At 43.3% G+C, this 22395-nt stretch overlaps 1 protein-coding gene across 4 annotated transcripts in view; it reads left to right on the top strand.

Annotated features, from left to right (window-relative positions):
- The window catches only part of Sv2b (synaptic vesicle glycoprotein 2B), a 186579-nt gene that overhangs the window by 158710 nt on the left and 5474 nt on the right, over positions 1 to 22395 (top strand). For all 4 annotated transcript variants that reach the window (XM_004658169.2, XM_045144851.1, XM_045144852.1 and 1 more), the window contains 3 exons: positions 327 to 491; positions 10430 to 10563; positions 11901 to 12101. In XM_004658169.2, the coding sequence (XP_004658226.1) occupies positions 327 to 491; positions 10430 to 10563; positions 11901 to 12101 (500 nt within the window). The remainder of the gene's footprint in view (positions 1 to 326; positions 492 to 10429; positions 10564 to 11900; positions 12102 to 22395) is intronic.

Here is a 22395-nt window from a genome sequence, read left to right as displayed (position 1 = left end):
CATGTTCACATGGGTTCTAGGAATCGAACTCAGGTTATCATGCTTCAAGGTGAGCCCTTTACTGACTGGGATATATCCCCAGCCCATAGTTTTTTTTTTGTTTGTTTGTTTTTTTACATTCAAATAAGAAATGAATGTTTTGTAATCAAATACCTTTCAGCAACTCCTCCTTTTCTATTTCTTCCTTAAATCTGTTAAAATGATGAGTTTTGTATTGTTATAGTGGAGAGTCAAATTGCTTCATGTACATGAGTCTGATTTCATCAAGTCACAGGTACGGGTTCTGCTCCTGATGCTGCTTAGCCCTTCTCCCTTCTCTGTTACAGTTACTACGGCCTCACGGTGTGGTTCCCCGACATGATTCGGTATTTCCAGGACGAAGAATACAAGTCTAAAATGAAGGTGTTTTTTGGTGAGCACGTATATGGTGCCACAATCAACTTCACCATGGAAAACCAGATTCACCAACATGGGAAACTTGTGAATGATAAGTAAGTGTGTGATGTCAGGCTTTCCTTGAGCCCGAGGCACAGTGCCTGGGGCTGTCCTGGAGCAAGAGCATTGGAAAGGTGACAGCTCAGTGTGGCAGGGTGCTAGGCTCTCCCTGGAGACATTATTGCCCTTTGCTGGCTGGTCTGATTGTGCTTCATCCCTGGCTATAAGACCCCATGACCTTTGGTGGAAAGTGGCCAATATGACCATCTTCCCAGAGAACTTGATCCAGGGCCTAACCCATGCAATGGTCCTGTGCACAGTTAAGGTGATTCTTACCACCTTAATTAATCTAATCAAGATCATCCCTCACAGACATGCCCCTCTCAGGTGATTCTCAGTCTTGTCACGTTGACAATCAATATAACCCATCCCATTACAGGGGTGAAATGATGATAGAAATGACAACAATACCACAACTAATAATAGTAATAATAAGCTGGGCATGATGGTGAAAGCCTTTAATCCCAGCACTCAGGAGGCAAAGGTAGGATCGCTGTGAGCTCGAGGCCACCCTGAGATTACATAGTGAATTCCAGATCTGCCTGGGCTAGAGTGAGATCTTACCTCGAAAAACTAAAACCAAAATGAAACAACAAAACTAATAATAATAACCACCACCACCACCATGGAGGGCAATGCTATTGAGTGTATCTCTATGCCAGTTGCTGCCTTAAAAATGTTACATAAATTATTGTGTTGAATTCTTACAAAAACTCCAGGAGGTTAGTAAGTGGAAACTGAGAGAAAGTGAATAACTTGCTCAAGTAATTCAACTAATATAAACAGGCATGTTGTCTCCCACTCCAGGTGGTTAGATTGCAGAGCTCATACAATGTCATTACCTGCAAATACTGTCTCAGTAAGAAACTCTCATTCCCACAGAACCCCTGTTTACATGATTTCTGAATTTAAAAAAAAGTTAACTGGCCAGTCATAGTGGTTCACACCTGTAACCAGCAGTCCGGAGGCTGAGATCAGAGGATTGCTGCGAGTTTGTGTCCAGCTTCAACTACAGAGAGAGTTCCAGGTCAGCCTGTGCTAGAGTAAGACACTGTCTCAAAAACCAAACCAAACAAAAAAAAAGTTATCAGCAATGTCATTCCTTGTAGTTTTTAGCAGGCAGAATTTGGAGTTCTAAGACAGCTATGCAGAAGTGGGACTTTGGGTCCAGTCTATGTTTTAAAATTTTCTCAGGTTCCCCAAGCTTTTACCAAGTTGCTGGGTCATGATGAGGAGTAAGCAAGCTCTGCTTACTTATAGGCTCCTGTCTGAAAGCTCTGATGGGAACATTGGCCTCAACCTTGTGGGCTTAGTTCCCTTGGGAGCTATAGGATTATTTCCAAGCAAGGTCTGATGGAAATAGTGGCCTCAGCCTTGTGGACTTTGTTCCTCTGGGAGCTATGAGATTATTTCCAAGGGCCTGGAATCCAAATTTGTTGCAAGGATAGTCTGAGAGAAGATTTAAATAGTCTTTATACAGATGTTCTAACCCATGTTCTGTTTCAAATACAGATGTTTTGTGTGGTTAGGAAAATATAAAGTCCTTCAAAAGTTGCAATTAGTAAGGAATAATTCTAAATTTTGTATATATATGTCTTTTTAATCAGAAGATAATAACACTACAAATATTATCACTTGGAGCCCTTAATTTACCTCCCTAAGCTGATTATTTGAGTCAAAAGTTATTTTTCTCCATGGGCTGACTTAAGAAAACACATTTTTGTTTCTCTTCTTGAGTTATGCTGCCATCGTCTGGTCAGAGGGTGCATAACACCCCATCTTGTAAATCCCCCAGGCCTGCCGAGCTAATAGTGGAAAACAGGCTGCACTTCAACCTCTCGCTTTTGTTCCAGTGTTCTAGTGTTTGTTCCTTTGATATTATCTACACTTTGCGGCTCTAAAATTTAGATGAAAGCAACTTATTTCACTGACTAAAACTCATGGAGGGAAATGACTTGCGTCTAAACATGGCTTCAGGCTTCGTCCATGTATTTTCAGATTCCACTAAGACCTAAATGTCACCCTGCTGAGAAGACAATCTCCCTCGCCCCTACAAGAAATTACAGTGCACAGAGTCGTTTTGTCTCAGCTCCCAAAGCATTTGTACTGCCTCCTGATGCATTTGTGGAGTCTGTGTTTTCTGAGTCCCCTTGGTGCTTGGCTTCAGCGTTCGAAGTTTTCTAGGTGTAGTGTAAGAAAAGCAAAAGATTTTATACTCTGAGCCAGAATGTTATGCCATGTTACCCTTATTACTAATTTAAAATAGCTGTGTACTAATTAGTCAGTTAATTAACATGCTTTCTACTGGGAGGTGTCTTCAGCATGGCTGACTTCTGGGAGGGTTAGACTGGGAGAAGGGCATTCAGTGACCTGACCACAGCCTCTGGGACATCAGGGAGATATGTCTAGTGCCTGTCTGAAAGCTCAGGATCTTGGAAGTGACACCTAATCCTCAGCTTTTCTCATGGTGGAAAGGAAGTTGTTGTATTCTGGGAACTTGAGGTGGGAACCTCAGATGGATATATGTAACCTTTTAACCAGATATTTCCCAGTGAAGAATCAACAGGCTTCCTTATTAAAGTCAAATACAATGAAGAAAATTTTTCATTAAAGGTCACCATGACAGTGAAGCCTGTACAATTTACCTTTAAAATCAGGTACACAGTACAGTCAGAAGCAGGGAAAGAAGGTAAGTAAAATAAGGTGGATTTTTGTTGATTAATTAATTTACGTATTTATTGAGGCAGGGTCTCACTGTAGCCCAGGCTGACATGGAACTCACTTTGTAGCCCAAGCTGGCCGCAAAGTCCTCCTGCCTCACCTCCTGATTGTCACATGACTCTTTACGTTTGTCTCATTACATGTGTATGTATTTGTCTGTTTTCTTTTTGATGGGAATTTAAACAGCTGACAACTTTTTGATATTAGAATAATGCTATAAAAGTGCTCTGAAACAGGATTTTTCTAGCTTGTATAACTAAAAGCATAACTGCTGAATGGGAAGGATCATTTGCATGAGAAATCTACTGTGTTCTTATTTTTTGTTTTTCTGCATATAATTTTTTAAATAATTCTTGCTCTTTTCAATTATCCCAGTGTGTTATTTTTCTTCTTGATTATAATATTCTTCCTCTCCCTCCTTATCCTTCCCTTTCTTTAGGTTCATGTTATTTGTCGATTCCTTTAGGAAAATTATTCATTATCATCTCTTTAAATATTTCTTCTGTCAACTTCTCCCTTGTCTATCTTGAATTTCAAATTGTATCTATGTTAGATTGTTTGGCATTTCCCAAAGCTCTACATGCTCATTTCTGCCCTTCCTGTGTTTTTCTCTCCTTCTGTGTGCAGTGTTGACAATTTCTCGTTATGTACACTTTAGCTAATTTCTTCCTTTGTTGCAAGGAGTCTCCTGATGGGTCCATCAAATGAATTCTTAATCTCTTCCACTGCATTTAACATTCTAGTTTCTCTATTTGACTCCTTTTCTAGAATTTGTATTGCCTTCATATAATTCCCCCACGATCCATGAATGCTATCCACCTTTCTCTTTAAGGACTTATTATTTTGGTAATTATATAGTAAATCCCTGGCTTGTAGCTCCAGTGTTTATGTCATAGGAATCTTGCTTTTTAAATTATGCTCCAATGCCATGTTGTTTTATTCTTGCTTCTTTGTGTGTCTTGGATTTTGGGGTGGAAGTCAGATATCTTGTGTAGGGTGACAGTGACTGTGGATGGGGACCCTGAGTTCTTCGTGAGGCTTTTACAGCGTGTGGTATGTTGCGTCAGTTTAGTTGGTCAGTGAGGTCTATTACTGCCTGCAGGAGCCCCAGCCACGCTGCAGTCATGCCTTTTCTGACCCCAGCTCTCTGTGACAGTGACCTTCCTTGTGCCACATAGATGAGATGAAACTATGTGAAATCTTTGGAGCTTGCTTCTTTAAAAAAAATTTTTTTTGGTACTTTTATTTATTTGAGAGTGACAGACAGAGAGACAAAGAGGCAGACAGAGAGAGAGAATGGGCGCACCAGGGCCTCCAGCCATTGCAAACGAACTCCAGACGCGTGCGCCCCCTTGTGCATCTGGCTAACGTGGGTCCTGGGGAATCGAGCCTCAAACCGGAGTCCTTAGGCTTCACAGGCAAGCAGTTAACCGCTAAGCCACCTCTCTAGCCCAGCTTGCTTCTTTTAATCCCACAGTGCGTTTGGGATTTATCCATGTAACTGCATGAAGAATAGCTTGCTCATTTTTATTTCAGAGTAGTATTCCACAATATGAATGCACCATTGCATTTTATTCATCAGGAAGGGATTTTGGCAATGGTTAGTATTTTATTTAGGGCAGATATAATTGGTTTTAAATATTTATTTATTAGAGAGGAAGAGAGGGAGAGGGAGGAAGGGAGGAGTGTGAACGTGTGTATGGGCATGCCAGGGTCTCTTGCTACTCCAAGTGAAATTCAGATGCACACACCACTTTGTGCATCTGGCTTTTCATAGATACTGGAGAATCGAATCCAGGCCATCAGGCTTTGCAAGCAATTTCCTTTATTGGTTGAACTATCTCTCTAACCCCCTAGGATGGAGAATCTTACACAAATTAGTAATACTGTTTTTTTTATGTTGTTAATTTAGTAATTAGTTTTTCTCTATTATTTGTCTTTTGGTCTTATGCTGCATTTTAAAAAATTCAGCATCAGTTATTAGTCCCCAAAGTGGTAGGTGAGCTAGGAGCTCTGTATATGAGAAAGGTGATATATGGTGACTACAGCACTTTTGAACTCGTGAGTGTGAAAGGAGAGAGGAAGTTGGATTTATTGGCAGACTCGCTGAGGCACAAAGATGTATGTTCTTAGACAGTGTACTTAACATTTGTACTGGGCGTTTCCATCACATACATTTTCAGCTTTTTATGAACTGCTATTTTAGTATTTGGGAAAGACAGTCATTTCCCAAGTCCTGTCTCTCTCTGTCTGCCTCAGTGCTGGGGACTGAGTCCAAGTCCTCATCCATGCACTTTACCACTGAGCTGTGTCCCCAGCCCCTCACCCATCCCTTCTCAGTGCTGTTCACAGCTTACATATGGCTTATTGATAGCACCACGGTACTAACACTGGGACACCCTCCTCCTTTGTGCCCCTATTTTATGGATTTTTAAATGCAGGCTTAGAGATGAGAGCAAACTTGCTGGGCTCACTCTCTTGATGGTTAAGTCCTGGCAGTTCCTTGGGTAAGACCTACAAGGTATTCCTAGTGTGAGGCAGGAACGTGTTTCCTCCATTGTTCAAAGCAGATCCGACCCACACGTGCTTTGTGAAGTGGGCGCTCCTCTCCCATGTCTTACTTCACACTAAGAACTGGCTTGATATGTGGAGGACCAGGGTTTAGTTCTTTCCTGAAGGACCCATCTCGTTTCACTACAGTGCCCGGGTGGCTTACTATAGGGCAGGTATGACCATGGACTCTGGGCATGCTTACCCCTCAGTTACTTACTCCTTGAAAAGAGATGTAATTTAAGTGGAAGAGAATTCTCTGCTTGAAAAATTAAGTATAAAGAATGACCGTGGACTTTGCCTGTGCAATTCCGTTGGCCTGAACTGCACTTTCTGGTCTCTGAGCTTTTCTGTCCCTCAGGATGTCATCTCATATTTAACTTGCCCCCCTTGAAGTGACTGGATTATATAACCTCTGTCTTAGGCTCATCACACTAGATTTTTTTTTTTTTGTGTGTGTGTGTGTGTGTATGTGGCTTTTCAAGGTAAGGTCTCTCTCTCTAGCCCAGGCTGACCTGATATTCACTGTGTAGTCTCAGAGTGGTCCCAAACTCATGGCAATTCACCTAACTTCTGCTTCCTGAGTACTGGAGTTAAAGGTGTGCGCCACCACGGCCAGCTTCACACTAGATTTTAAGATTGCTGCTTCATTATCTCTTCAGAGCAAGTTTTATGATGGTGACCCCATCAAGCCCAAAAGATAAGAACTAGATAAACATAATTAGTTCTGAGGGTGACTGGAATAAAGTGATAATTCTGACCCAGACCTCTTACTATCAGTGGCTCCTGTTTTGTTAAAAGAAGCAAAAATACCACAAAATACTTAGAATTTTTCCCTCTCCTCCTCCCTCCCTTCTTCACCTCCTTCTTCCCTCCTTGTCTTCCTCCCTCCCCCCATTTCTCCCTGCACTTGGAGACAGGATTTTACAGAGTAGCCCAGGCTGGCTTCAAACTCAAAATCCTCCAGTCTCATCTGGGATTACAGGTATGCCCTACACATTTAGTTTCTTGTCACTTTTCTTTTATCCTGTGAACTCTCCTGATTTTGGTAGGGTTCACTGTATAAGTAAGAGCCTGGAGGAGATGACTTATGTAAAAGACTCATAAAATATGGGCTGGTCCCTGTTCCTTTTAACTCATCCCTTAGAACTTTGACTTTTTATAAACTCCTTGGAGATGCATTTTAGGGTTTGCCTGCTTCAGACTCATTTATCATTGATTACTTTGGTTTCTTATGCACCCTCAGAAGAAGATTAAAATATCACAGAAGGCCACATCGCCAGCCCATAATTATATTAAAAAGAAGGATATATTAAGAAAGGCAAAAAAGCCTGAGACAGTCCCCAGACATAGTTGTCCTAATTAAACACATCTGGCAAATTTTGAAAACCACAAACATCTTCCTGAAATAAAAACTTCCAAATTAGTTTTTCTTTTCTTTTTTTTTAAAAAACAAACATCTTTTTTTTTTTAAAGTATTTTTATTTATTTATTTATTTGAGAGCGACAGACACAGAGAGAAAGACAGATAGAGGGAGAGAGAGAGAATGGGCGCACCAGGGCTTCCAGCCTCTGCAAACGAACTCCAGACGCGTGCGCCCCCTTGTGCATCTGGCTAACGTGGGACCTGGGGAGCCGAGCCTCGAACCGGGGTCCTTAGGCTTCACAGGCAAGGACTTAACCGCTACGCCATCTCTCCAGCCCCAAATTAGTTTTTCTTTTCTCTTCTAATCTCCTCTATTTCCTTCCTCTTCCATCTCCTCCCCTCCTCTTTTCTCCTCTCCCCCTTGCCCTCTTTTTTGAGACAGAATGTCATGTAGTCTAGGCTGGCCACGAACTCTTTATATGGCTAAGGATGACTTTGAACTCCTGATCCCCCTGCCTCTACCTCATACATACTGAAATTACACCAGCTTTTTGTTGTTTTTTGTTTGTTGGTTGGTTTGTTTGAGACTGAGTTTCATTGTGTAGCTCAGACTAGCCTCAGACTCATGGTGATCCTCCTGCCTCAGCTTCCTAAGTGCTAGGATGACAGGTGTGATCCACCATACCCAGCTCCTAGTTACTTTTCCTATGGAAACTAGAAGAGTTCATGATGGATTTTGTAAGCCTGAATTTAAATGTTCATCATTGTAAACTTGTCCCTAAGGAAGATTATTCAAGATAATTTGATTTTCTAGACAAACAGCTCTCAAGTTTTTGCAAGCATGATAACATGGTCTCTGTCTCAGGCGATTACCATATGACTGCTTTACACAGTGTTTCATTATGAATTCCAGCCTGGCTAGATATCTCTGAGTTGACATTGTGATCCTCCTGCCTCAGCTTCAGAAATGCTGGGATTACAGATGTCTACCATCACATCCAGCAATCAAACTGCATCTTTAGCAATAACCTCCTAGTTCATTCTGATGAAGTGGCGTGGGCCAATTATTATTATTATTTTTTAAATTTTGTTTATTTTTTGTGTATTTTTATTTATTTACTTGAGAGTGACAGAGAGAGAAAGAGGCAGAGAGATAGATAGATAGATAGAGAGAGAGAGAGAGAGAGAGAGAGAATGGGTGCTCCAGGGCCTCCAGCCACTGCAAATGAACTCCAGACGCATGCGCCCCCTTGTGCATCTGGCTAATGTGGGTACAGGGGAACAGAACCTCGAACCGGGGTCCTTAGGCTTCACAGGCAAGCACTTAACTGCTAAGCCATCTCTCCAGCCCAATTATTATTTTTTTAAAATAAACACTGGCTCAATCCTTCTGATCATCTCAGAGGTCATTTTATAGAAACTAATGCTCTGTGGGTCTAGGTGAAGGCTCTGTGCAGAGCACAGCGAGACACTGGTCATTGTACATGGCCAAGAAGTGAATTATCTTGGGAACCCAAGAGTGACAAAGACCTTCAGCACCTGTGTCCATGTGATTTCCTCTGTATTGCGATGGCCCACCCACCCTTTGCTTGAGAGCCGGGGCCATGGCTTTACTCTCTACTCCACACCTAGTGCCATGCTTCGCGAAGGCTTGCTGGAGATTGAATATGCAAACAAATGACAGCATGAATGGGTTGCAATTGTTCACCAGTGAGGACACAGCCAAAAGCTTCCAGCCTACACATTTGGCCAGGCAACAGAAGATGAGATGAGCATGCGTGAAACCCCCTCAACTGGCACGGGGGTTGAAGCAGTGTTGAGTGGCACTGAGCACTTTCCCCTTATTAACTAAATGCTTTTTTTTTAAAATTTATTTATTTTTTTTTATTTAGTTATTTATTTGAGAGCGACAGACATAGAGAGAAAGACAGATAGAGGAAGAGAGAGAATGGGCGCGCCAGGGCTTCCAGCCTCTGCAAACGAACTCCAGACGCGTGCGCCCCCTTGTGCATCTGGCTAACGTGGGACCTGGGGAACCGAGCCTCGAACCGGGGTCCTTAGGCTTCACAGGCAAGCGCTTAACCGCTAAGCCATCTCTCCAGCCCAACTAAATGCTTTTTATATGAAAAAGTAACAAATGTAGGCAGTATAAAGTGAGATTTAAGTTTGTATCACATCTGTGATATTAAGCCTCCCCAGGCCCGAGCACTACTTTAACTTTGGTGTGTAATGCTGCTGCTGTAGTTGGAAGCATGCGTTCCCTACAAACCTCTGGACATGTCTATGAAGGGTTTCTTAGATTAAGTTAATTGAGGTGTGCCACCATTCCATGGGCTGGGGCCTCAGGCTAAACCAAAAGAAGAAAGGGATATAAGCATTAGCATTTACCTCTTTGCTTCCTGTGTGTGGATGAGACATGCCCAATTGTCTCATCTGCCTGCCGTGGTGACTTCCCTGCCAAAGATGGAATCCCCTTGGGCTGCAACCCTTCCTTCTTTAATTACTTTTGTAAGATATATTGTCATAGCACTGATAAAAGTAACTAAAACACACACTCTTTCTTGTATGAATGGTCACATGCTATCAACACTATATATCTTGATTTTTTTTTTTTTACTTAAAATATCCCTCCCTTCTTTCCTTTTCCTTCCTTTCTCTCTTCCCCTTCCTTTCTTCCTCCCTTCCTGCAGTCAATGTATCTCTTTGATTATGTGAGGAAATATATATGGACAATTCCTAGGTCAAAGGAAATATACAGGTTTTATTTTTGCAAAATTGCTTCCCAAAGAGGCTGCATTGATTAACCTGTATATTGGTGTGTATGAAAATGTCCTAATTTTGTGAGGACAATTTCAAAAATGAAGGTTCTTCATCTCTCACAAGTTGCTTATATCCCAGATATTTTAGCATCAGCCCAGGGAACTACTTGTGCACAAGTGAACTGTTTTGCATGCCTTCATATCTCAGTATACCGCACTTAGTCATTCTTGTGCAGAAGGCCCATGGGTCTGACTTCGGGAAACACATGGTTCCTATAGAGTTCCCTTATACAGCTAGACCAGATCTGGCTTCTTTGGTTCTGAGGCCCTTCCCCACCAATGAACAAGCAGCTAAGAAGTGTGGAAGTAGTCTGGTTTGTAATAATCTTCTGGTGCCTTCTGCCATGTAGCTCTTGAGTTTGCTTTTTTATGTTTTCCCTGTTGGTTTCAGGTATAGTTTTTCCTATTGGATATTTTGGTCTTAAGTATCCTATTTTTCCTTTGGATGAGTCACTCAGGCACAATATCCTCTAAACAGGTTCATGAACATGTATTTTAAACATGTCCTCTTTGAAGACACATTCTTTGACAAGTGCTATTTCGAAGATGTCACATCCACTGATACTTATTTCAAGAACTGCACCATTGAGTCGACTGTCTTCTATAACACAGGTAAGAGTATGGACAGGCTGGGGAGAAGGTGCAGAAATGTACTCTGATTATCTCCACTTTCTAGCTGGGGACACTGAGAGTTAAGTTACTTGATCAAAGCCACAGTGAGCAAGGAGTTGCAATTTGAATTTATCTCACAAATGTTAGGCTTTAAAATCTGGGCTGTGTGCACTTGCTTCATATCCAGATTGGTGTATTCCCCTCTGGCACCAGCACCAGGAGATAGGTAGTTCATGCAACATCTTTTCCCTTCATGCTGCCAGTCTCCACCAGTATCTTCTCTCCAAACATCTCCCAGTCACTAATAACCTATTATGAGACCTACCTACCTTCCTGAATTTCTTCCTAAATTGACCTTAAAAATAATAATAAATTCCAGAAAGTTTTTGTTTGTCATTAAAAACTGACAATCTTTTTATTCTTTTAAGTTTTAATGATGCCTCTTAATTTGCACACTCAACACAAGATTTTTTTTTTGGTAAACATTTGTACTTAGAAAATGTCAGAGCTGGAGGAACCTCGTGGTTTTTCTTGTACATGTCTGTATATGGTGTGCATGTGTGTGTGGGGGGGGCATGTACATATGTGGGCTTATGTGCTTGAGTGTGTGTGTATATGGAGCCCAGAGGTTGATATTGAGTCTCTTCCTCTATCACTCTCCACCTCATTTATTGAGGCAGGATGTCTCACTTGAACCCAGAGCCCCCTGACTCAGTTTGTCTAGCTAGTCAGCTTGCCCCTGGGCTGCCCTATCTCTGCCTTTTGAGTACTGGGATTACAAGCAGGTCACCATGCCTGCCTGACATTTATCTGGGTGCTGGAGATCTGAACTAATGTCCTCACATTTGCTCAGCAAGCCCTTTAGTGACAAATTCATCTCCCCAGCCCATGACTCCAGTTTTATTAGTGAAGATTTAGGAAGATCTAAGAGGGTGAGTGGCAGAGTCAGCTCTCCAAACCCAGATTTCTCTATTTAGCCCTCTTTCCACTAGAACAGCCAGTCTTTGAAAGTATCAGAAGGAATGCCAAGTGGCTCTTACTTTTGAGGAAGTTCAGGTTTCCGCCTGGGCTCTGTAGCGCGTAGTTCTGACTTGCCCCTGCCCCTCAGTTCTACTTCTCCAAGCTGACTTTCTGGCAGGGGACTGGCCCAGCCACTGTGGCCCTGACTGTGTGACCTGATGGTTTAGTTACCACTTTGGAAGTGCCTCTATTCATTCTTGGTCACATGTTCACTTGCCTTTGACGTCACTTTGAGCTTGCTTGTAGAGGGGAACCTGTTTCCCTCTCTGCCCACCTCCCCTCCATGCATATGACCCGATGCTTCTTGCCCTCCCCAGACCTCTACAAGCACAAGTTCATCGACTGTCGGTTCATCAACACCACGTTTCTGGAGCAGAAAGAGGGCTGCCACATGGACTTCGAGGAAGACAATGACTTTCTGATTTACCTCGTCAGCTTCCTGGGCAGCCTGTCTGTCCTGCCTGGGAATATCATTTCTGCCCTGCTCATGGACAGAATTGGGAGACTGAAGATGATTGGTAAGTTTCTTGCCCCTGATAGAGAATCTGAGTTTCCAAGGACCAGGACAGTGGATTTCATGGGTATTAAAGTTTCTTTTTTATTAAAAAAAATAGTCTTACTCAGGAAACCAGAGAAGTGAGGCTGGATCTTCTATCCTAGAGGTAAGGAGGTACATCCGTAGAAGCCTGGGACTCCTTGGAGAGACTCAGAGCACAGGTTTGGGGAGGGGCTCCACATTATTTTCAGTCATATTCTCTTAGCGCTTCCACAAGGATGTTAAAGTATAACTACTTTCCCTGGTTCATAAGATTATTATGGACAAATAGAATATGCTATTAAATGATAGTTTGATTATTTAAGGCAAATAATATTTGTTCTGTTGTTTAATAGTGATAGCACTCCGGGCTTTGGAGTTGGACAGTGTAGCAGACAGATTTAGGTTCACTGAGATAAACTTCCAGACCAGGCACAGTTATGGAGGAAGGGATTTATTGAAGCTGACAGATCCAGGGGAAGTTCCATAATGGCAGAAGAAGCTGGCCTGCCTTCACAGGACCAAGCGGAGAGAGAAGAGAGGTACAAGCCTAAAGGTCAAAATCCACACAGCACACTTCAGGAACTCCAGCTAGGCACACTTTGCATATCTTTAGATTGAAATCTGAAACCCACCACCACACCTTAAGATTCACCCAGTGACACTGCCTCCAGCCAGGTGGCTACATATGCAAACTACAAACAAACAACTGAATATATTGGGGGCCACCTATTCTATTCAAACCACCACAGACAGTCATGTTGAAATCTTATCTCTTAATGGCCATCTGATTTTGAACATGTGCCTTTTTCCGGTTTTTGGTTTCTTTGTACGATGAGGACACCCATAGATAGCTGAAAGAATTTTATATGGGTTTAATGTCATCCTTAGCATACTGGAGACTCTTAAAAATGGTAGCTGTATTCATGTCTGCCTTGCTTCATTCCCCTAGAACTCTCTCCAGTGCTTGCAGAAACATAACGTCATGCATGTAAACAAGCAGTGAAATGTGTACATTGAAGGCCAGGGAGGAAGTGCTAGAATGTGAGTTGTGGCCAACGGTGGGGAAGCAGGAGACATTGATAAAAATGCCATTAACGATCTGCAGTGATGTTGATCAGGAACATAAATGCCACACTTTCTAGCAGGAAAACCTTAAGGGAAACAAAATAAATCACACCATGATTTTGTTTGTGACAGAGTGGGAACAGATCTTCATGGGAAGAAAATCTTTTCCTGGGGTTTGGCTCATGTTGAATATTATCATTACAAATAGGAGCATGAGTATTCAGAATGGTGAACATAGGATGTGCTTGTGAGTTTTAATCTCATGGGGAGGGTGGAAATTCATCTCATGGTACGTTAGACTGAGCCGGCTCTGCTACCGGAAGTGCTCTTGTCAGCCTGGAAGTTCCATGAGGGAAGGGATGGGGGCATAGGGATTTCTGTAACACCCATGTCTAGCAGCGTGATGGCTCCTCTAGATTGTCAGCTTGATTGAACTTAGCATCACCATCTAAACAAATTCCTTGGTGTGTCTTTGAGGAAGGTTCTAGATTGGGTTAATTGAGGTGGGAAGACCCACCTAACTGTGAGTAGTACCACTCTGTGGCTTGGGGTCCTGGACTGAATAAAAAGGAGAAAGTGAGCTGAGCACTGGCATTCATGACTCTCTTTTCCCTTCTTGACCAGGAATGCAACGTGACTAGTTGCTTCATGCTGTTTCCATCATGCGTACCCCACCGGATGGCTTGTGTTCCCCTGAACGATAAGCCGAACAAACTCTTCCTCCTTAGGTTGCAATTTTTTTTTTTTTTTTTGAGGTAGGGTCTCACTCTAGCCCAGCCTGACCTGGAATTCACTATGGAGTCTCAGGGTGGCCTTGAAATCACGGCGATCCTCCTACCTCTGCCTCCTGAATGCAGTGAGAAAGGTGGCTGATACAAACACCATGCAGGAGAGGTGACACTTGGTAATGGTGTCATGCTGACCTGCCTGATGGAGATGGTTCCAGTCCTATACCCCACACCCCAGCCCTCAGCAGAGGGAGTCACAGGATGGTGTCATACCACAGAAACCAGGTTGTCATCTTGCATAGAGTCAGTCTTATGCGTATGCAAGCATTCCTTTATGTCTCTGACCTTCTGTCTGCTAACTGTTAAAGTAGTACCTGTTTCCTTAGGTGAGATGAAGAGAACGGTTGTGTGGCACATCTGCCACTTTGTTCCTAGCCTCAAGTCCCAGAGTGTGGCGCTGTGTTCTGGATGCGGCAGCATGGTTGGGCACAGGGACAGACAGGGAAATAAGAGCGTCAACCTCCTTCTTGCCGTCAAAGGCCCTTGTCCCCGTCATGCATCCCAGGTCACAGCTAAGTTTTGGCACGCGAACAAAAGCATGGCCCCCACTGGGCCTACTGTTTAGTCGTTGGCTATGCTGCCTTGTTCATGTTTCAGTTTTCTTCTCAGCTTGCTTGCCATCTCGTTAGGAGCTCAGACTGTACCCTCTCCACCTCCGTACCCCTCCATCTTCAGGGAGGGCCCTGGTACCCATGGGTACCCTTCTCAGGTGCACAGCGGGTACTGGACGCGCAGTCCATGTGCACTCCGCTGTCACTGTGGGATGCCATGAGCCTTTCCAGCAGCCTCTGGGCTGACCCCGCCATGGAGTCGTTGCTGGGGCGGCTTTGTCCTGCTCATTCTGAGGAGCTGTTGGCTGCGTGGAAATCATTTCCACTTAACAGCAGAGGAGAAGTTGTCCTAATGAGGCTGTTACTCATTTATTCATTCAGTAAACATTTATTTATGCAGTCCTTACTGTCTGCCAGGATGTGCAGGAAGCAATGGGAATACAACAGTAATAGAGACAGTCAATATCCTCATGTTTAAAGAGCCAGTGATAGATTGAAAGAGGCAGACATAAGCTAGAGATTTCATTTAACTAACACTGACTGAGATGCATATTCTAAGCCAGGCTGTGTTCCAAGCATTTAATTTACATTAATGCACTGAGTCCTCACCACAACCCTGTGAGGTAGGTACTATTTTTATTAACATTTTTCAGAAAGGAAAAATGAAATGACACAGAGAGGTTAAGTGACCCATTCAGGGTCACCTGGGTGGAGCTTGAGTTTAAACTCAGTCCTTGTACTTTGCGGGGCTCCTTCCCCGTCAGGTAGTGCTGAAGGAAGGACCAAGCCTGCTGGTTCCTCCCTAGGGGTTGAGAAGGATGATGACGACTCAGAAACCTCTCCTGGCCACCAGAGAAAAACCACACTGAGTCAGGAGTTTTTTCAATGCAGGAACTCACCGAAACAACTTGCTTTATTACTCTGAGAAGTTGCCTATATCATGTTGGGGACAAAGGCGGGGATTTTAGGATGGGGGAAGAGGTAAGGACCAATAGTAAACTGTAACTATTGAAATGGTAAAATTACAATTGCCACGCAGAGGTAGCAGGCCAGAAGCCATTAGGCATCTTGCGGAGTCATAGCTGGCCAGAGACAGGTCCCCAAACTTTAGCTAGGCCCAGGAAGTCCCACTAGGCCTCACGCCTGGGCCTTTCAGGGCCCAATATCTCCCCCTTTTGTTTTTGTAAGAGCATTAGTTACTGTGGCCCCTGTCTTAGGTTATCCCCTTCTGGGGATCTTACCCGTCATTGGTCACATGGAGGGCAGGGGAGGTGGCAGTAGGTCATCTGAGGAACTTAATTCCTGAGTTGCCAGCCTCTGATATCTCTACCTGATGAAGTTTTATTGCCTCTAGCCGCTGGTGAATAAATTATGTAATTTTGTTAATTACACCAGGCCTGACAGTGAGGATAAGGAGAAGGAGAAGGAGGGGGAGGGGTCCAGGAAGAGGGAGAAGGTAGGGTAAGAAGTTATGTAAGCCTGTCCACAGTGGTCTGTTATGGGGGTCCTGCCATCTCCTCTCCAAGTCTTCCTGGAGCCTCTTAATCTTGTCCTGGATGATTCCTGATTTATTGGCATAAAAGTGGCATTTTTCCTGTAAAAACAAACATACGTCTCCCTTTTCAGCCGTTAGTAGGTCTAGTCCTCTCCTGTTTTGTAGGACTGCCTCAACCAGGGAATCTAGCTTCCAGGAATGATATCTACATCTGGGATTAAGGTGGCTGGGGCACAAAGGCCTGTCCAATTGCTGGGCAGAAAGTCATAGGCCAGCCCACCTCCGCAAACATAAGCCATTCCAGAAGGCGAGCAGCGTTGAGCACTGGGCTCAGTTGTGTTAAAAGTACAGAAGGAAGGATGAATGTATCTCACATCTATACTGGAATTATTAGGGGTAGGTGGGGCCCAAATGCCCAGAGGAAGCATTGGGAAAAGCTGGACAGGGATGGGGAAGGTGGCTGAGCAGTTTTTTAAGGTCATATGGGCTATTGTACTGTAATTAGCTGGAGAGGCCCAGATCGGAGGCAAAGCCAGTAATCCTCCACAAGGGAGGGAGTTATTTAGTTGAGCAGGGTGAAGGACCATTTTAGGAACAGTCCTCAGGGGCGTGACACTCCCTAGAGAAGTGATTGTCAGTGTCCCCTTGTTGGGACAAGTATTTTAGGTCTCTCGCTGGTACCCAAATGGGTCTTTTTCTTTTTATAAAGTTTTTCCATGGACAAAAATTTTATGAGCTTTACACAAGTTTCTATCAAAAAACTCCTTTCTGTTAACAGAGTTTTTGTATTTTATTTACTTCTCAGTACAAAACACTGTTAAGGCCAGCCAAATGGCTTCCAACACTGAATATACATAATCTTGCTTACATGTAGGTGCTAATGTCTTGCTGTGGAATGGCTTTCTGACACTGAATATACATAATCTTGCTTACTGTAGGTGCTATGGTTTTGCTAAAGCCTTGCTATAGTTTTGCTAAAGTGTGGCTGCCAAAAGCCCACAGCTATGGATACAAGTCCAGCCAATATGGCTCCTAATAATTCCCCCTTATTTATTTATTATTTTTTATGAACTGGGCCCCTCCGGGCCTTGGTGCAGAAAGACTGTGTCTGTCTTAGGTTGTTCTCTATGATATTTAGGCCTTACCTGTATTCGGTACATGCATTCCACCATTCATGCCCTGTCTTAGGTTGACCTAACTTGAGAGAATCTTACCCATCTTTGATTACCAGCCTCTGTAGGGGCTTTAAGATAATGTCTCAGGAAGCCGGGGTTGGGTCTGTAGCTGTATCCCATGTACTTCTGTATGGATATCCATAAAGGATCTCAAAAGGCATTTAATGAGTATGAGCAGCAGACACAGAATGAGTAAAAGACAAACACCTGTAGCAGCAAAGCTTCCTATCCAAGAAGTGAGAGAATTTTATCTAGGCAAGGCAGACTTAAAAGTAGATATTAAGTCATCAGCAGCTTTAGCTGTATCAAAAGTAAGATGATTATTTTGTAAAATCTCTGAATATAACTGAATCAGATCTAAGGAAATATCATTGTGCCAAATATCTCTTAATGTATTTTAGCAATGCTGTTAGCTGTTATTATAATTTTTTTTGGAAGTAACACAAATCCATTGAAAATCTACATGACACTCCAAACTAATTTTAACTTTTAACCCTAGTATATAGAGTATCTAACAGGTATCTATGTATGTATCTATGGTAAGTATCAAGCCCAAGATCTTACAGGGAGGTACAGTTTGACCTTTCTCAGGAACTACTTTAAAGCTGTGAGTATGAAGGATAGTTAGACATTAAAAGTACAAGCCTAAAGCCAAAAGCCACAGCACACTTTAGGAACTCCTGTTAGGCACACTTTGTATATCTTTAGATTGAAATCTGAAACCCACCATCACACCTTAAGATAAACAATTGATATTGGGGTACATTTATTTAAATTATCACATTCTGTCCCTGGAGCCCAATAGATTTATAACCATCACACATTATCAGTTGTAAAAATTTAAAAACTTAAGGTAAATAAGGCCTTTTGTAGTTGGTCATGTGGGGGTAAGTATTTCCCCTTTTGTTTTTGTAATTGAGACTTGAGAGTTTGATTATATCTTTTAATGATAGCCTGGCCACAGGGGTTGCCTGTGGAATGTGAGGTTTTCCAGGTCTGGAGAAAATCTACAAAGGCCTTGCTTATGAAGTAGGGGCCATTATCTGTTTTAATTTGATCAGGCAGCCCAAGAGTGGTGAAACATTGAAACATATAATTAATGGCATGTTTAGATTTTTTTTCCAGCGTGTGCTAATGCCCAGTAGGTGCAGGAAAAGGTTAGTAAGCCCAGTCACCACGAGAGGGCGGACTTTTCCCCTGCCCCCACCTGGGCCAGTCCAAGGGGGCCACGTGGCAGTCTCCCAGGAGGTGGATTGCCCGCCATTTCCCAGTAGGGGAGGGTTGGGCATAAGCTGCCAGGAGGGCGGCCATCTATTTAAATTACCAAATTTCGCCCCTGGCTCCCAATAGATTTATAACTATTATATTTTATAAATTGTACTCAGTTTAATTTTAAAGGTCTCCACAGTCTTGACCAATTTAAGATATTAAGATCTGTAAAATTAGATAAGTTAAACACTTTTAACATATAAAGGCATAGAGTAAACATTTTTAACTGGTATAAGTCATAGCAAGGAGAGACTAAAACAATGTAAATTGAACCATCATAACCTAAAATTAGTCTAAGTGTCTGTAATTTTAATTTTCTTGAGGTTTTTTTAGCTTAAAATCTTAAGTCTCAGCTGGGCGTGGTGGTGTACGCCTTTAATCCCAGCACTCAGGAGGCGGAGGTAGGAGGATTACCATGAGTTTTAGGCAACAATGAGGCTTCATAGGGAATTTCAGGTCAGCCTGGGCTAGAGTGAAATCCTACCTTGAAAAACCAAAGCAAAGAAAAAACAAATATTAAATTTTTAAAATCCAATATCTCTAGCTAAGCATATGAGTCTATTACAATTTTAACCTTGATTAAACTCTTTGGGCCTGGGCAGCAGGACGCAGCCAGCCCTTACGCCAGTAGCCCAGTTCCAACTAAGTTCCCTGTAGTCTTTCTTTCCTCTTAGAAAACTGATAAGCTAAGCCTCGAAGTTTAATGCTGTCTGTACTTAGAATTTTTAAACTTTTATCTGAATAGTCCATAAAATTTGGTTTACCACTCCAGAAGACACCTTTAGTTGTAAGTATCAAGTCCATGTCTATTTTTTTAAAGTAAAGGTTCTAAAAGATTCACATCCACATGGTCTGGTTTATCTCAGCTCATTAGACAGCTTTAGGTGTGCTGAGATAAACTTCCAGACCAGGTACAGTTATGGAGGAAGGAATATTTATTGAAACTTACAGATCCAGGGGAAGTTCCATAATGGCAGAAAAAGCTGGCCTGCCTTCCCAGGCCCAAACAGAGAGAGAGAGAGAGAGAGAGAGAGTGAGAGAGAGAGAGAGAGAGAGAGAGAGAGAGAGAGACAGAGAGAGAGAGAGAGAGAGAAGCACAAGCCATTAGAAATATAAAAGCCACCGGTGAACCGAAGGTGAAGGGAAAGAGAAAGGGAACAAAGAGATGTTGACAAGTAAGTACAGGTTATAGAAGCAAAGTTTAGTGCACTAAATATGAAGACTGCCTCATAACTCATAAGGGTATGCTCACCCGCACACACCAATTACCTCAATGACTGCCTCTCACAGGGTGCACTAGTCTGTCAGGGGCCCAGAGCCCCACATTGGGTGCCAGATGTGGGGCTCCTTCCCGGTCAAATAGTGCCGAGGGAAGGACCGGACCTGCTGGTTCCTCCCTAGGGGTTGAGAAGGATAATGAATGTCGGATAACTCAGAAACCTCTCCTGGCCACCGGAGAAAAAACACACTGAGTCGGGAGTCTTTTCAATGCAGGAACAACTCGCTTTATTACTCTGAGCAGTTGCCTATATCATGTTGGGGACGAAGGTGGGGCTTTTAGGATGGGGGCAGAGGTAAGGGCCAATAGTAAACTGTAACTATTGAAATGGTAATTACAATTGCCACGCAGAGGTAGCAGGCCAGAAGCCATTAGGCATCTTGCGGAGTCATAGCTGGCCAGAGACAGGTCCCCAAACTTTAGCTAGGCCCAGGAAGTCCCACTAGGCCTCACGCCTGGGCCTTTCAGGGCCCAACAGTACTTGCAAGGAGAATTAGAATTATAGAGGTGGAGGGACCTCGGTCATCACTTGGCTTATTTGAAGATGATATTTTATACTTATAAAAGTTTGTCAGCACTTATTTTAAGCTGAACTCCACTCTAGCCTTTGTGGGGGCACACACTTAGAGGGTATGGCTCTCAGGACACTTGTGGTCCACAGATACAGGGTTCCTGCTCTCCTGCTTCTCTCCTGGGTGCCTGCATACAGCCCACTCCTTTCCCAGGTGAGATGTCCTGGTAGTTTTATAGTTCCAAGTATGGAGAAAATTCCAGGTTGAGATGCCCTCAAGAAGACATTTCTTAATTGGAGCCAGGCCAGCTTTCTGGACTCTTGGAAAGCAGGATCCTCCCCCCGCCCACTTTTTTTGGTTTTCCAAGACAGGGTTTCACTCTAGCTCAGGCTGACCTGGAATTCACTATGAAGTCTCAGGGTGGCCTTGAACTCATGGTGATTCTCGTACCTGTGCCTCCTGAGTGCTGGGATTAAAGGCATGTGCCACCATGCCCTCCACCCCCCTTTTGTGTTCTACTTCTCAGATGGTTGTTTAGAAAATTCTTTCCTGCCTCCCTTTTATTTTCCTCCTAGCTTTGCTTCTACTTAACATCCAGCTCCACTCCTGGGCTACATCTTGTCCTGTCATGCCCCATACCCATCTGAGACTGCCCATGCTCTCATGGGTAGACTTCTTGGATTTGGCTAAGGTTCTGTACAGTCTTTTAAAAATGTTATTTCTTATCACTAGCTCTATTTCCTGGGAGGGGAGAGTTCACTCTAGAGGTTCCAGTAGAGAAGTATTGTTGGTAGTGAAGAGCTCACCCTAGATGTTCTAGTAGAGGGAAATTAATTGTTGGTGGCCTGGGTTGTGAGACAATGAAAGTTAAATTCTCCAACATTAGCAAAAGTGAGAGGCAGTTGTCACCTTATGGTGATAGGAACTAGGAAAGAAAACAGCATTAACAGAGTTCAGTGGAGGCTAGAATCATGGAAGGATCTGTGGTCCTTGAGAGATGTAGCCAATCCCCCCCTCCCCTGAAAAAAAAAAAAAAAAGCTTACCAACCAGGACGGAATTGAAGAGAACTACTTCCCACCCCTTTCTTCTCCCAGCTGACAGTGATGCCTGTGGCTCAGCTTCTCAGGGGTGCGGCATGGGGTGAAGACAGACAGCTGTCATGGTGGAGATGAGAATGTATGGATTAGCTTCCTGTTGCTGTGACAAAATACAATAGATATCCAATTTATAAAGGAGAAACATTTACTTTATTTTGACTCATGCCTTCAGGGATTCCATTCCACGGTCACTTGGCCGCGTGGTTTTGAGGCAGCACTGAGGCAGAGCATCACGGCAGAGAGCAGGCAGGGGGCAAAGCTGGACCCCTCAGGGAAGCCAGGCAGAGAGCTCGCCGTTATAAACAAACCCTTCCCCATTACGTCAAGAATCCACCAATGGGCTAATCCATTCACAAGGTCAGAGCCTCCCAAAGGTGCCTCTCCAACATTGCTGCTTGGGGCTTTATTCAACCCATGAGCTCTTGCGGGGGGTGGGGGGGCATTTAAAATCCAAACCAGAACGGGGTAAATGGAGAAGAGACAGAAAAACCCTTCCAGAGCTCACTTTAGCAGCCCATCCATGATATGTTCCCAGTGGAGTATGAGCTCCACAAGAATGGGCTTTTTTCTTAAATGTGTTTTAAAAATATTTCTTTTAAAATTTGACACAGAGAACAATCAACTCCTACCAAATCAGATATCCAGAGACACAGAGGCTCCCAACACCTCATCACTGAAGCAGACCAAAAATGAACCCAACATGGCTCAGGGGAATTTTGTGAAAGAATGTCAGAGCCACATGTTGGGTTATGATATGCAGAGACATTTCTCCTACCCGTAACTGTGGGCTAACTCCACAATGCATGACCCATATACCTCAACAAGGAGGGGCCAGGGGGAGGGGGTAGGCCATGGACGAGCCTAACAATGGTACCAACTTGACTGTATGTATAACTTGACTGAGTACAAAACTAATTAATAAAAAATAAATTAAAAAATTAAGTATTAATTCACTTGCAAGAGAGAAAGGAAAAGAGAAAGAGAGAGAAAATGAGGGGGAGAGAGGTTGAGAGAAGAGGATGGGCGCACTAGTGCTACAGAT

Source organism: Jaculus jaculus, chromosome 3 (assembly GCF_020740685.1).
Source record: "Jaculus jaculus isolate mJacJac1 chromosome 3, mJacJac1.mat.Y.cur, whole genome shotgun sequence".
NCBI classification, from domain to species: Eukaryota; Metazoa; Chordata; class Mammalia; order Rodentia; family Dipodidae; genus Jaculus; species Jaculus jaculus.
The sequence above is the reverse complement of the archived record's forward strand: the minus strand, read 5'-3'. Positions and strand labels throughout refer to the sequence as shown.